The sequence below is a fragment of the Saccopteryx bilineata genome, chromosome 9 (assembly GCF_036850765.1).
Source record: "Saccopteryx bilineata isolate mSacBil1 chromosome 9, mSacBil1_pri_phased_curated, whole genome shotgun sequence".
NCBI classification, from domain to species: Eukaryota; Metazoa; Chordata; class Mammalia; order Chiroptera; family Emballonuridae; genus Saccopteryx; species Saccopteryx bilineata.
Window position 1 is genome coordinate 72,212,591 of NC_089498.1, and position 16,030 is coordinate 72,228,620.

The following is a 16,030-nucleotide window of genomic DNA, read 5'->3' on the forward strand; positions in this document are numbered from 1 at the left end:
TTTCTACTAAAATGGGGAGGAACAAAACTTAATAAGCAGATTTCCAGAGTGAGAAGATGTAAGCCCTGGCTACAAAACAAAGCGTTTCCCTCTGAGCGGCTGAGACTCGTGATGTGGCTGTATCCACATGGCTCACGGTCCTTCCTGTTGGTGCTGGGGTGGCCGCGAGGAGGGATGTGGAAGGGTCCGTCTGTAGCTTTCTCAGACAGAAAGCCTGAGGAGGAGCCGGGGAGTGTGAGCACTGCTCCCCAACTTTGGCAAAGACAGACCTAGGGAAGGGATGCACTTGTCACATGAGAGCTGTCATTCATTCTGCTCTGTGCCTTGAAATTGCACGTGACATGGATGTGGTACATTCTGGCTGTAGCTGGAATGGATTGTGGCAACTCAAGTCTAAGGGAGGAAGAGCCTTAGACCCCTTGTAGAACACATAGGGAAACTGAGGCCCAGGCTGGGGACCAGACTCCTACATTAATGCTGTTACCACAGCACCATGATTAAGCACAGACAGCAGCAGGGTGGCTGCTTGCCAAAAGTCTGTGGAGGCTGAACGGGCAAGTTTACTCACACAGTGCCTGGGCATCATACAACTGCCTGTGCAAACAGGTCTTAGTGCACAGCTCCCATGGGGCCCTTCACGTGCTAGCGGGGCTCCAGCCACATCTAATTGTCTCTGCCTCCTTCATCAGGGAGACAAAGGTGCCATTGGGATGCCTGGACGAGTGGTGAGTTTGCGCATTTTACTTGCTCGGGTAGCCATTGCTTGCTTTTTCCACGCTGGCCTGTCTTCCAAACAGTAGTGAAGTATTCCTGCCCTAGCCAGGGAAGGGGGGAAAGGGGGTTGGACCTCTCCCTTCCCTTGCCTAAGTCAACTTCAGAAAAGGACTCTCCAGGAGATGGGAAGTTTTATTTCAACCCTTCAGATCTTGCAATTTGGGTTTACTCTCCAGACAGCTTCCATGGCAAAAGGAAAATCCAAGAAAAAGCATGAGTAAAGCTCTTTGCCAATCATCTTCTGGGAGGACAGGGTGAGGCCTGAATCCCTCCGACATTGGGAGAGCTCCCACCCTTAGCATCCCCAGGCTGGCAGCTCACCCTCAGGTGGGTAGCCGCTCCTGCAGCTACCCCCTGGCAAGACAGCAAAAGGTGGTGAGAAGGCAGCTTCCGAATGCTCTGTGGAAACAGGTCGAAGCCGACTTCTGGGCTCCTCCCCTAGGCAGAGACTAGAAGATGGGGAAGGCGGTCTTGCTCTAGTCAGTGCTTCCAAATCCTTACCAGGAGGCTGGGAGTGAAAACATTTAACATATCCTGCTGAAAAATTAAGATGATGAAAGGGAAATATGACTGTCTGAGAGAGAGTATATTTCAGGAATAGGAAGGCCAACACTAGGCCTGAAGCCCCAGTGCCAGGGGTTTTCTTGGTGGTCTTTAGCCTCTAAGGGGCTAGAAAGGGCAGGACAGACATGGGCTGGCAGCCGAAGGCAGTGATGGCCGTACACTGGCCTCACCACCACCGTGTCTGACCCCTGACTCCCCACCTGCTGTCAGCCTCAACCTTTACCCTGGCTCCTGGGTGCTCCCTGATCGCCTCTATGCCATCATTTCATGTCACTCACATGCTTTTCCTCATGACATCAGCTCCCGGGATGGAGGGCCTTGGACATTCCTGTGTGAGTTGGCTTGCCGGTGTGAGCCTCGTGCTCAGGGGAAAGGCGGCCGGACCACAGCTGACACCGGAGAGTGCTAACTGCACGCAGCACCGTGCTGAGAGCCTCCCACACGCCCGCTCACCTGGTCCTCACAAGAACTGTAGGAGATAGGCGCAGTTTCCACCCCCATCCTCAGATGGAAAAATGGAAGTGCAGATGTTAAGTGTCTTTCCCAAGGTCACATCGTCAGGAAGTGGCTGATTAAAAACTTTAACCCAGTCAACCTGACTCCAGACCTGTGCCCTTGACCCTGACAATGCTACTCCCTTCCCCAACATTGCCATCATGGTTCTAAGGAGGGTCTGGTCCTTAGGGGGAAGTTCCAGCACCTTGGCCTAGGACTTGGGACATTTAAGAGGCTCAGGACGAGTGTTCCATGTCACAGAGTGAGGAGCTCTCAGGGCCCACCCAAAGGCTCTCTGTCAAGACATGGAAGACAGAGCCCTAGGCCTCTGCACACGAGGCCTCCCACACTTCCCAGACCACAGCACGGTGGCATCCCTACCTGGCCCCGCCTCTCTCCTTCAGTTCTCTGACTCGGAGCTGTCACTGGGGTCCTTCTCTGTGTAGAGCAGGAAAACAACATTCAGGAAACAACCTTTCTCAGGGGTTTGCTATGGGTGGGCCTGAGCCAGGGACCTTCTCCACTGTAGCCCTCCAAGATCCTGCTTTATTGATGAGGATGTTGGGCGCAGACAGTCCAGAATTGGGATGGAGCTTAGTACTGTACCCAAGCTGACTGGCAGACTCCGAACACTTTGCTCCTAACAGGTAAGCTGCAGGAAACTCTACTCTGAGTGTAGTTACCAGGCTGCAAGGCAGATTGCACAGTGCATAGCAGTGTCTCCAGGCCTTCCCCGACAGCCCACTGCCCCTCCTGCCGCCCCTCCTGCCCTCCTTGGGCCCTGTGGACATGTGCCCCAGGAGGTAACCACATGAGTCTAGTTCCAGCCCACAGTGGTGGGACAGGAGGGAGAGACACAGGGGGTCTCCCCACTTCCTTCTTTACAAAGCTCTTTTCAAGCTGGAGATTTCATGCTGCTTGTGCTATTTTAAATGTGACAATGGGTCCATTTGGCTGCCCAGTAGCAGCCCTGGCCTGAGCCACCTTATAGGAACTGGGGTAGCCAGTGGGTGTGACATGCCTGAGGTAAATGCCTGGATTGTTCCTGGTTCACCAGGGGTGGCACCACTGGCTTCTATAGACTAGAGTAGATTGAGGCTATCTGTCCACTGGTTACAGAAAACATGGGCCGTTATCCAGTTTCTTTTGCATCCCAGATCCATCCTCCATCCTCTCAGATGTGTATGTCCTACTATCTGTCCTCCTATGTTCCTCCAGCCTCTCTCCCATCATCTTGCTTGGCCAGCCCGAAGGACTCCTGGTGTGTCTAGCTTGGCAAAGCTTTGTGCTCAGTGTTCAGTTGGACCTTCACACCAACTAGATTCCACCTTACAACACAGTCCTTGAGAACAACTCCCATGCCCATCCCTACTTAGAGGGCCAGCCGGCTGGGGCCATCAGTTCTCAGACAGATTCTCTGAGCTGGGGGGGTTCTCCTTCTCTCTCCATCTCTGCCCCTCTCTTGGTCTCTCTCTCTCTCTCTCTCTCTCTCTCTCTCTCTCACACACACACACACACACACACACACACACACACACACACACACGGAGAGGGCCTTTTAAGGCCCCTGCAACTGTTCCTCTCAGTTATCCGGAAGGACTGGCTGGACCAGCCCGAGGGCTGAGGCAATAGCCACCCGACGCTGTGCTTGCTGGCTGCGGGACCTGCCATGTGTCAGCATCTGTGTTTTGTTTTGTTTCTTATTTCACGGAGATTTTTTGTGTGTGGTTATTGTGCCATTAACACAGATTCTTGTGTGTGCGCTTCTCTCTCATCCTCTCTTTTTTCTCTCCCTCTCTCTTCCCTGAACCCTGCGTTGCATGTGGCTGCCCCAGGGAGTAAAGGGCCAACCAGGCGAGAAGGTGAGTCCACACGTCCCTCTCTGCCCTTCCACCCCAGCCTCTGCTCTGCCCTGTGGACTCCTGGGGGATTTTCAGAGGCCCCCGGCTCAGCTCTCCTGCTGGCCTGCAGGCCCAGCAGAGCTGCCAGCCCGCCTGCTGTGCCCTCAGCCTCTCACAGCCCAGTTTCCTAACGGCTCCCACACCATCCGTCAGGAATTTTGGTGGAGAGGGTCTCCCTGGCCTGCACAGGCTGCCTGTGGCCTCAGAACCCTGCTCTGGGCCTTAGGCACTCACTGTCCCAGAGGCAAGGAGCACAGCAGTCGTTTTGTGTGAGACGCGGCATCCTGCCCTCCTCCCAGCAAAGCACAGTCTGGGTCCTTCTGTCAGACCTTCCCCCCTCACCTGTCCGTGTTCCATACACCCTCTGTCTTCCTTCTGTTGCCCATCCTGCCCCATCCTGGCCCAAACCTAACTCCTCTGTGTCATTCTGCAACTAGGACAAGGAAGTTCCAGGAAGCTGCAGCTCTTAGGCTCAGGGCTGCTGGGCACACAGTAGGTGTGTGCCTTGTGCCTGCCCTCTGGTTTCAGCAGCTCCGTCCATAGGGCAGGCCCTGTTCACCAGTTGCAGGGTGTGCAGCCACATGGGCATTTGGGGATGGGGGGTGGGGAAAAGTCCTGGGGGTTGAAGCAGGTGGGGCTGGGCAGGCTGGAGAGTGTCCTGAGCAGGCTGGAGAGTGTCCTGAGCAGGGCTGTGGAGAGCCCTCTGGGCCTGAGCAGCCATGGCTGAGCTGTGTCCCTTCTCTCCCTCCCTTCCTCCCACCTCCCTCCCTCCTTCCCCATGCTGCCTTCTTGCCCATCACTGTGCTGAATTCTATTCTTCCTGCTTCCTGACCTGGGGTCCCACCAACCTCTCTCTCTGGTCCCCACATCTCTTCTTGTTTTATTCCTCCTCCTTGCCCACTGCTTCCCAATCCTTCCCGGGTGCTTCACTCATCCCGTCTGTGTCTCCTCTCCTCTGGTCCTCCCTCCTCCTCTGCATCCCCTGGCCCTCTCTGTCCTCCAACTCGGCTGGCACCCCAACTTCACATGCTCCTCCTTCCCCACCTGCCAGCCCCGCCCTTTGACTCTTCTTTTCCCACCCTTCTCCCCTCCTGCCCCTGGCCCTCGCTCCCTCTCCCTCTTTTCTCTCTCTCTTCCATAGGGGACCCCAGGAGATGCCGGGATGTCCATCATTGGTCCCCGCGGCCCCCCTGTAAGTGGTATTTGCTTTTCTTGAGGGGGGGGGATTGGGTGAGTTAATGAAAAGGGCTTGGGGTGGAGGCTTTGCCTCTGGGTGCGGCAGATACCACATGTGATGTGGTTGCCAGGCCAGGCCTCAGTGCTGCTGTTGATGTTAGCGAGAGCAGCCTGACTAAATATACCTAAATTACAGCGTCTTGGGAGGGTTTGCAGGGGCCTACCCTCTAGCCACAGAACTACAGCAGCTGGGAGGCGGCCTGCTGTTTACAGGCAGAGGGAAGAAAGTGCCCACTCCTGTCGGAAGGGGTGCTACAGCTTTCCAGGGACAAGCTGTGCTTCCAGAAGCCCATGGAGCAAACACCCAGGTCCAGATCCCCTGAGCTGACACCCGCTCCTGGTCCTGGCAGAGGCTGGCCCACCACTTGCCTTCAAAGGCTCCTTTTGTGCTCATCCTGGGTCCTGTGTCTTAGTCCCTCCACCCAGTGGCCGGGGGCTTGGAAAATTAGAGGTGATCCTGTTCAGATATGCTTCCTTGAGGACCAGAAGGGTGATGCGGTGGATGACACAGGAAGATGCTGTGACTATGGGAAAGAGGATTGGCTGTTTTTCTCAAAGAATGCCTGAACCACAGGACTTCAATAAAAATCAAATGTCAGGGTAGAAGGAACCTCAGCAATGGTCTAGCACAGGCCTCTGAGAAGGGAAAACTGAGGTCCAGAGAGGGGAGGTGGCTTGGCCAGTGTTCCACACAGAGGCCAGGGCAGGGGTAGAACCAGGGCCCTGGCATCCAGGGCTTTCGTCACAGCAACAGGCCATCACTGCATGTTCTGCTGTGTGCTTTTCCTGATCCGCTTTCTACAATGAGAGGGTGAGGGGAACAGTACCTTCTGCTCAGGTGACCGCTTCTGGGAGTCTGAGGCTAGCCCAAGAGTGGGCGAAGCTCAGCCTACCCATTCTCCTGCCTTCAACAGAGAACGCCAATAGGAAGCAGGAGTGTCTTCTACCCACAGTCTAAGGAGAGGGTTCAGAAAACAAATTGCCAAGTTAAGTCCAAGGGAGGGAGTTTTGATGAGCTAAGCAACCAGGGAGGGGCTGTGGTGAGAGCCGGGAGCTGAGAGGTGGAGGCAGTCAGGCTGCGTGGAGACTGGGGCATGGGAGCCGGGGGCATGGGAGCTGGGGCGCCGAAGGCTGGAGCTGGGAGTGGGGCTGGCAGGCAGGTCAGGGTCCTGGGCTGGAGACAGGCTGTGAAGGGTCCTGGGCTATGTAGACATGGCCTTCTTGGCAAGGGTTCCTCAGACCACACGATAATGCTAAGGGCTGACATTGGGCACTTACTCCATGGCAGGCAGCATCGTAAGACCTTTACACATAATAACTCTTAATCCTCACAAAAGCCCCACAGGTAGGTACGTACTATTACCATCTCTATTTTATAGATGAGAAAAGCAAGGCACAGAGAAGTTGAATGACTTGCCCAAGGTCATACACGGGAGTATGGTCACGCTGGGGTTTGGTCACTCGGCCAGGCTGTGTGACTCAGTCTGCACTCTGAACACGGTTGCTAGAGCAGACCACCAGGCAGTGGAGTCTCTGTTCCCTGTGGTTGTAGGCTCACCTGGCCACCATCCTGGCTGCCCCCGGGTCTGACCACAGAGGTCCCATTGTGTTGCTCCTGCTGGTGCTCTGACACTCTTCAGCAGCATCATGTCAACAGGCTTCCAAAAAGTCATAGAAAAGGCCCCACCTCTGGAGAACATGCTCAGGGCAGGGGTCTGCCTCAGCTGCCGCAGCCTCGGGCCCAGAGCTTAGCCTGATCAGGAGCACACCTCCCCACTGGATTTGATTCCAAAGGTGTGAGTCCCCTCCCGTTCAGGAAACAGCGATGGCTCCTGTCTCCTGGGCACCTAGCAGCCCGCTGAGCTTTCCTATGCTGAAGGCTCGCAGCTCTCCTTCATTCCTCTGCCAGCTCACTTCCAGGAGAAGGAAACAGCTTCCTGACTTGCCCGCGGTCACCTGCTGGCCAGTGCGGGCTGGGGCGGGCCAGGTCAGCATTCTTTCCCGGACACTGCCTTCCAGGTTGAAGTTCTACTGTTTAAGGTTATTTACTTTAGGAAGAAAACAGGTTTTCCCTGTTGATGCAGTGTGATGCTAGGTGAGATTTTATGTTACAAGAAAGCTCGACCAAGCCCCGTGCCCTCCGACTTTGGCCTGTGTGGATGACCATCATTCAGGTGGCAGAGGCAATCCCTGTTCGGTCCTCACTAGACACTAGGGCATCCCCCTCATCTCCTCACCAGAAGCCACCTGAAGCTGGTGAGAGCAGGGGACTAGGGAAGACAAAGAGGTCGTTTGTCATTAAAAGGTCAAGATCAAATGGCAAGCCCTCTGTGGCAGGGGATGATGGGAACATGTGGCTTTCCACTCAGCCAGGAAGGGCCCAGCATACATGCTGCTAATAGGAACCAGCCTTGCCATTCTCAGGGGTCACCTCCCTCCTCTCTTGGAGTTTCATAAATGGTCTGAGCAAAGGGAGAGCCCTCCAGGCACTTTGGAGAGGGATGGTTCACACTGTAATAAGACAAATGCGGGGCCTCGAGATGCCGGCCTGCTCAGCAGGCACTGGAAGGGCCGTCTGTCAGGCTAGGAAATTCCCCCCATCTCAAAGGGAGCTCAGTCCCTCCCTGAGCACTCCCAGCTTCTCTTCAGGGGCCAGGAGGAGCTTTCTAACTTGCAGCCCTGAGCAAACATTTTATCATTTCTAACTAGGGAAGGCCCTTCAAATCACAACATAAAACCCAGAAGCCACAGGAAAAGACTGCTAAAATTGACATAAATGCAGAACTTCCATATGACACAAAATATATCATAAAAAAGACAAGTGTCAATTGGAAAGAATAGTTGCAGCACACATGATTATCAAAGAGTTGGCATGCTTGACAAAGAGCTTTACTCAAATCAATAGGAAAAGGACAAACAACCTAGTAGGAAATATTAGTAGAGAATACAAACAGGCTTTTCACAAATAAATAAGACCTGCAATAAACATCGGAAGAGATGTTCAACTTCAGCTTGGACTTTGTTGTAAATTAAAATCCAGTTCCAAGCCTCTCCAAGTGCCTTGCCCAGGCCCAACCTTTCCAGGAAGCAGAGTCCCAGTTTCCATTTGGTCAATGACAACATTGTTCCAGAGATCCCTGAAAAGGCCTTGGTTAGCCCTGGATTTGGCTTTGGGTTGGAGAGATGCCTCCTGCTACCAGGGCAGGCTCTGTAATTAGCAAAACATGTGATTATCCCTACCATATAAACATTAGCCCAAGTGGGACTTCAAGATACTTCTTGGAATCCTCTCCTCCTGACCTTTTCTTCAGGCCTCTCAGCGTTTGAAAGTTTACAGTGGGAGGTTTCAGAGGTTACACTGCACGGTTTCCGGGTTTTCTGCTCTTGATGCTATTTTTAGCATCACTTATTCTTGAGTGGAAGAAGCTTGGGCCCTTCTGATATATGAGTGGCATCTCTTCCCTCTTGCCCTTTTGGATGCCTGCCACAAGTCCATCCTGAGCCTGCAGCATACCCCCTGCCTGGCCAGTGTACCCCCTCACCTCAGGGTCCACACCTCACCCAGCCATGACCCTTAAGCAGAGAATTCTGGGTAATTATATCCACAGCTTCAAGGAGGACCAAAGCAGCCTATAGATGTTTCAGGTTCACAGCAGGTGGACCCAGAGGTCTTCCTCTGGATAGGGTCTGATTCTGAAACTTGTTTGGCAAGGACAGGTCTCCTTGGGTCCTAAGATGTATTGGGCTAAAAAGCAATCTTGCTTTATTCTGGTGTTCTTGGGTCCAGTTCAACCTAAGAAATGTCTGATGATGGAAGCAGCCATTTCAAAGGGCTTCTCAAACACAAATGAATGTAACTCAATGACCTGATGAGGTTATACTGTTACCCCCATCCCCTAGATGAGGTTGTTGAGGCAGAGAGAGGTTAGTCAACTGGCTCAGAGTCACATAGCCATTGCGGGTGGAGACAGCCAGATCCAAAAGCCCAAACTTGGGAAGAAATTGCAGCCATCTCAGTCAAGGGAACTCCAACCTGAGAGCTAAACAGGTGGAAGGTGTGGTGTGTCTGGGGATAGGCGGGTGAGCCAGCGTGCCCAAGCACAGGGCAGGTGGGGAGGTGAGGCAGGAAAGGACCGAGAGTGGCAGCTCGGATGAGGTTGAAGATGGCCATGAGTGACATGTGAGAAGGGAGCCATTACTGGTTCTTGAGAGTGACAGGACTCATGCTTCTTAGCTCTCCTTTACCCTTGATTGTCAGGACACCTCCTCCTGCTCTACTCTCCCCGGCTGCATGCTGCTTCTGACCTGGGCACATCTCTTTGTCCTGAACATTGACCATAAACTTGTAAACCTGCTCATGGTCTCTGACCTGAATACCTATCTGGGTGGCCATCTTCCTCTCCAGGAAATTGGGCATAACTTGCTCTGCATCCCACAAAGATGGGAGGGTTCAAAAACTGCCCAACTAGGAGAGGCCTGCTAAGAGGAAAGCGAGCAAGTTCACCTAGTCTGGCCTGAAAACACCCATCTCGAAGGTCAAGTTTTGATACCTACTGATATCCAAACTATCCTTAGCTAAGAGGCCATGAGTAATGACTGTGTAAATAAAAGGGACTTGGAAAACCACAGTTCAGGAGTTCAATGTGCTTCAGGCTGAGTCCCCGATGTCCCCGCGCTCTACCACCTGTTTACATGCCGAGGCTCGGAGTGGCCACAGCAGCAAGGCGCAATCAGGGGCTACTCCCCAGGCAAACCCGAAGGATGCCAACCATCTCCTTTCCCCTTCCCCACCCCTAGTCCCAGAAGGAGAATTCCTGTGTCCCACTTCCGTCTCTATCCTCCCTCAAGCCAGCTCACGGTGGTGTCTTCCCTGGAGGATCACAGAGGAGTGGGAGGGAGACCAGGTCCCTCTGACACAAAGTAAACGAGGAACTAAGAACTAGTTTCACCTCCTCACCATCCTCACTCCTCTCCATTTCTTTCAGGGTCAGCCGGGCACTCGAGGTTTTCCTGGATTTCCGGTGAGTGGGGAGAGCTGAGCTTAGCTGTGGTCTGGTGACTCCTGGGCCTGGCTGTGTTAAACCTCGTGCGGGGCCAGCCCTGAAGCTGCTCTTGCCCTTCCAAACCCCAGTCGATAAGGATCTTTTACAGCCTTTCATGGGGAGCAAACCAGGAGGAGGTTGGCGCTGGGCTCATGGTGCAAGTGAGGAAAGGGAAATTCGTGTGTAAATATAGGGACAGCAGCAGGACAGGGACGGGTGAGTGAAATCACTGGCTGGTAGCCCCCAGCAGGACAGGGACGGGTGAGTGAAATCACTGGCTGGTAGCCCCCAGCAGGACAGGGACGGGTGAGTGAAATCACTGGCTGGTAGCCCCCAGCAGGACACGGGAATGTGGAACAGATGCAGCACCGCAAGGAGGCAGGAGTCCTCCTGGAGGAGGCAGTGAGGGGGCATCTGGATGTCCTGTGACCCTGCCTGGGAGCCCAAGACTGGTTCCGAGAGAAGGGCAGAGGAGCCGCTAGTTCTGTTCTGCAGGCCTCTGTGCTGGCCAGCCTGGCTTTCTAGAAACACCCTGTCCACTGCCACCCAGGGTGAGACGGAGGCCTTGATAGCAATGGGGGCAGCCGCCTTCGGTCCTGCTCATGCGGGGCATCTTGCAGACAACATCTCACTCACTCCTCACAAGGTCACCTAGCCCCTTGGAGAAGGTCTATTATTCTCATCCCCATTTTAAATGAATGGCTTGCCCATGGTCACACAACCAGTAAGTGGCCCAGCAGCGACTTGAACCCTAACCAAGGAGTCTCATCACTACCCCAGGCTGCATCTTTGACAGGAGATGTGGGATGCTCGGCCTTCACACCTGTCCTCTCTCTGCTTTCAGGGTCCCATTGGGTTAGATGGCAAACCGGTGAGTAGAACCTCTTAGGCTTCAGGCTCCTCCCCCTCACTTGGTCCAGGTCACTAACCTAGGGTCTTTTAGTCCTTCTGCAAAACCCCAACTCCTTGAAAGAAGCTTTAGATAGAGTGACCATTCCTGGGGCAGAAAGTCATTGCCAGTGGGAAGGGAGGAGAGGCCACTAGATTGGGCTGCCCCTGACCGCAGTGGGCATCCACAGGGCATAAGTCCACAGGTGCCAAGATGAACTTCTAGCATCTGGAGCATGAGCCATCCTAGAACTTGGTGGTGCTGGGTGCTCCCGGAAGCGGCAGGTAGGGCGGGCTCAACACCTAATTTGGAAAAGAGCCTGACACTCTCACACTGCTCCCCAGCACTGCCAGAACACCCCCTGCAGCTCCATTCTCCCAGGTACCCCATCCTGGTGGAGATCCTACACATATGTCCAAGTCTCTAAGGAGGATGCTTCCCGTCCTGAAGTCCTCTCTTTGTCCAAACCTTCTGACTTGGCCCGAGACACAGATGTTCTATGGGGAAAGGAAGGAATGAGTCGGGAGAGAGCCCAGCCTCCCTGCACCCTCAGAGATGTCCCCCCATTGAGGGCAGAGAATGCTAAGCCCAGTCCCACCCGCTCTCCTCTCCACTGAGCCCTGGTATTCTCTCAGGTGAGGCTCCTAGCCATCCACCTGCTCACTCCCCTTTGCAGGCCAGAGCTAAGCACAGCAAAGGGACTGTGGTTCCCGTGTCCACACGTCTCACAGGACCTGGTGACGGAGGGAGGAGCCACATGCAGGGGGCAGGGGGCTTCTGGGTGGCAACTGGCACTCATGCTCCTCTCCTTGCAGGGCCATCCCGGACCAAAGGGGGAGATGGTAAGACCCCAGCTTTCCTGTCTTCCCTCAGAGGGTGGGGGACGCACAGCCACGCACTGCCCGGCAAATGGGGCGACAGGGACAGCAGGAGTAGCTGCCTCACAGTCACTCCCAGCTGTGGACAGTGTATCCCCCTAGGTCCTCACATCAGTGAAGGGAGGGGAAGTGGGGGGAAGGGCTTCCGCATGTGAAAAACAAGGAAAGGGGCATCCAGAGACAACCCATGCTTGGCCCAGGATGCACGGAGTTAGAGGCCAGCGCTCCCTCAGGGCTGAGCGTACATTCAGCATTCACACTGGGGGTTAGGGAGCCTGTCCACACTTCATCCTTGGCTCGGTGTCCTCATGCCTGCCCTCCTCTGGGCTGCCCCAAGACTGCAGGCGAGCCACTAGGCACAAAACAGCCTGGAGAAGCAGACCGTGGCCCCACCTTCCTCCCAGCACCTCTGCCTCTGCAGAGCCGTTTAGAGGAACTTCCTCCCTAGTCTCCCCAAGGCCGCTTCTTCCAGAAGGAGAAGGTCTGCCCTTCCAGGCACTATCCACTCCAGGGGAGGGGTCAGCTCTCAGAAAGACCGGTGGGCCGTCCCTGGCTGGGATGCTGTCCTGCCTCCCAGGTTGGTCACAACTACATTGGGAGCAGCCACCTTCTGCAGGCAGGCCTGGGATCTGGGCCAGGTGTGGGAGCAACACGGCAGGCTCCCGTCTCCTTGTCCTGCCGGGCTCAGGCCAGTGCTTTGCTCCAGGTGCTAGCTGGGGACATCCTGCATCCACGACAGGGCCCTCTCAGGGCATGCCCACTGAGGGGAGCAGATAACCTTGTAGATGGGAAAAGAAGATGGAGGCATGCCGGCTGGGAGGCCTGGGCTTTGGCCGCAGCTCTCCCTGACTTGCCGCAGGAACCTTGGCAGCTTAGCTCCCTCTGGACCTCAGCCTGTGCTCTGACTCAGACTCAGCTAACGTCTACCAAGGGTTTCTGCATGATGGGCGTGGAGCTAAGTATTGAGCATACATGATCTCACTCAATCCTCCGCATGGCCCTGTATCCCAGGTCCTGTTAGTATCCTCTGTGACAGCTGTGGAAATCGAAGCTCAGAGAGACTACGTGATTTGCTTTAAGTCACACAGCTAAGAAGCCTCCAAAACAGGGTCCAAAATAGCTCTTTAATTCCTTCGCTCCCCATTTTATTGCCTTTCTCTGTCTTTTGTCTCCTCTCTCCTTCCCTGTTTCCCTGCCTCCTTCCTTCCTGTCACACATTTTTATTGAGCATCTACAATATGCTGGGCATTGTACCAGGTGCTGGGGATACAGATAGGAGTAAGGAGGACACTGTCCTTGCCATCCTATAGATCCCAGTGTAGTGGGGAAGATATACATTTAAATAATAACTCACATAATTAACAAATTCCCTTTGTAATCAGTGCTACAGAAAGGCAGCTCCTGTTACCCTCAGTATAACAGCACTTCACCCAGGCTGAGTATCAGAGAGGTGTTCCTGAGAATGAAACTTAAACTGGATCTTGCAGGATGAAGATTTAACTAAGAGTAAAGGGAATGGGAAGGGCATGGGAGAACTGCTTGTGCAAAGGCCCCGAGGCAAGAAAGTCCTTAAAACATCCACAGAACTGGAAGAGGGGCAATGAGGCACTGGAGGTAGTGGGTGAAAGAGCTGGTGTTGGAATCCAGGTCCCCAGCCAGCTTTCTCTCCATCGCAGCCGTTTTCACTGCAAATGCATTTCTTGTTGCCCTAGCCTGATCCTAAGCATGTTGTGCACGTGCCTGAAGCCATGAAGACCAAGGCAGGAATAAACTTCGATGTTACTATGTGGTAAAGGCATAAGGGGTTTGGATGCCAGGAGTTTGGGGCATCCCCTTCCTGGTGGCCTGGTGCTACCATACATAGTCTTGACACCCCAGAAATAGTAATGACTCATTAACTAGCAGTACTCTGCAATCCTCATAATGACTTTTTATTCCCACTCTACAAAAGGGAGATTGAGGCACAGAGTGGTTGAGCATATTTCCCAAGATGACACAGCTCCTAAGTAACAGAGTTGGGATTAAGATCCACATGTTAAGATCTTACCCCTTCACCACACCTCTTTTCTGTTGCCAGGCCCTTTGTCTTGAGGGAAAGGACCTTTTACATGGCTCCTGTTTGTGCTGCTCCTCTGCCTCACCCCACAGAACCACCCATGAATCTCCTCTGTCTGTTTAGGGGTCAGAGCTAATTCAGGGCAAGAGTTGGGCCATCCCAACTCTCGTGAGCCCATGCCAATGCGATAGATCCCCTATCTGCCTCAGAGTCATCCATCAAAATCCAACAAGCCACAGAGCTATTCGACTCCTGTTTGACTTGGCCCAGGGACGCTGAGCTATTAATTCAACACTCTGTCTGGCGTAATTATCTTGGCCTGCTTATCATCTGTCCGTCTCCTACTCACCTCCCTCCCCAGATGTTTTTCCGTCTGAGAGGCATCCAACGTGAGGGGCTGGGGTTTACCCTCACATGCTTAACTCATCAAAAAGGGGGTCACCTCTGCCCCACCTACCTCACGGTAGTCCTGAGAACCTGATGTAAGGTGTAGACAAGATCGAGGTCCCACAAGTACGGTAAAGGGGAGTCGGGTCTCTGCATTCACAACTTATCCCACCACTTACAAGGCTGTACAAGGGTGGGAAGAGTTCATTCACACCCAAGTGCTTAGAACAGTGACTGGCATGCAGGAAGCTCCTTAGCCAGCACATCACCCATGACCTGTCTTAAAGGGGCAGCTGTTTCTAAGCTAGAGCTAATTGATGCCATGTGTTAGTGGACCTTGAAATATTTAAAAGAAACTGAAAATCCAGGGGTTTTTATGTGCTCTCCTCACTCTTAAATGTGGGCAATTAAGTGAAATAAAACTGTGTAGGATCAACCAAATACCTCTGGGGCTACGACTGCCTCATGGGCCACCATTTGGGATGTCTGGCCTCACTTCTGCAAGCCTGTGTAACCCCGAACCTTTGTTTGTTTCTTGGCCCCTGTCCCTCCCTCTCACATCTAGCCTCTCTCTCTCTGGCCTGAGAGAGGGTGGCCTGGTCACCTGCAGTCTGCTTCTTGCCAGATGCATCAGACTTGCTGAACTTGATACTGAACACGTGGTCAGCCACAGGGCTGGGCTGCCACATGGATGGCCGCAAAGGCCACTTGTCTCCTCTTATGAACCTCCTGGGACTTGCCCGATTGGATAGTTGATTCAGTTGGCCGCTCAAGGGCGAGAGAAGGCTCATGTCCCACCCAGAAAGATTGTCCTGGGGATCCTGAGCTTTCCAAACCCCGAAAAGACTGGTCCAGCAGGAGGGTCTTCACAGGCCCCAGCATGGCGTCTGGAAGGGTCCTTAGGCCCCAGTGCCTGGGGCACTGCCTGTGGGTCTAGCCAAGTCTGGAAGCCCAAGCCTCGCCTCCTGAGGTCCAGGCCAGGTCAGAGAGTGCGGTGGAGTGAAAACAGCTGGACCCTACAGTCAGACAAACTCAGGTTCACATCCCAATGCCACCCCTTGCTGAGCCGTGTCTCCCTCAGCTCATCTGAGAGGAGTTGACGTAAGCACCTTTTTCCTCGGGCCAGTGTGGGTGTGAGCTCAGCACATACTGAAAGCCAGCCTCAGAGGACGTCCTTGTCCTCTTCCACTTCCCTCCACACCAGCCGTGAAGCCTCCTCAACATGAACCTCCGCTCGGGTTCCTGAGACAACCAGCTAGATGCTCTCCTCTTCAGAGAGCGGGTCCATCCTGAAGCCAGGCTCCTTTCTCAGCCCTGTCAATTTGACAAGACATCCTGGAAGGAAACCCCAAACTCTCTTATGTTCCTCCAAGGGGCCCAGGATATGGCTTAAGCCATCAGCTTCCTGCTGCTTCCTATCTTTTGCCAAAGGTTTCTCCAAAGCCATGAGAAGACAGATGGATGTGAATAAGACAGGCTGTCCACAGTGGCGGGGCCCCACCTGACATGTAGATGCAGCCTCCTTCCTAGCCAGGGCCCATGAGGTGATGGTGGGTGGAGGGATGAGTGAAGGAGACATCTATTCTTCGTCACGGCCATGCACATGGGGACAGGACACCACTAAGCCCTTGACACCCACTGACAGATGAAGAAGCTATGACACGGGGTACAGGCCACAACCCCTGGGACATCTCAGGCACAAAAAGACCAGACGTTCTGAAAAGCACGTGGAACCCCGCTGGCTTCTAGCACAGTCCTTACCTAGACCTACATCCCTGATACCTGCCTTCTGCACCCACTCACCTGTG

General features: G+C 54.0%; 1 protein-coding gene across 1 annotated transcript in view; it reads left to right on the forward strand.

Moving 5' to 3' along the window:
• The window catches only part of COL13A1 (collagen type XIII alpha 1 chain), an 88,105-nt gene that overhangs the window by 8,392 nt on the left and 63,683 nt on the right, over nt 1–16,030 (forward strand). Inside the window, exons 4-9 of the mRNA XM_066244147.1 lie at nt 690–725; nt 3,669–3,695; nt 4,876–4,926; nt 9,956–9,991; nt 10,857–10,883; nt 11,717–11,743. Coding sequence (XP_066100244.1) covers nt 690–725; nt 3,669–3,695; nt 4,876–4,926; nt 9,956–9,991; nt 10,857–10,883; nt 11,717–11,743 — 204 coding nt within the window. The remainder of the gene's footprint in view (nt 1–689; nt 726–3,668; nt 3,696–4,875; nt 4,927–9,955; nt 9,992–10,856; nt 10,884–11,716; nt 11,744–16,030) is intronic.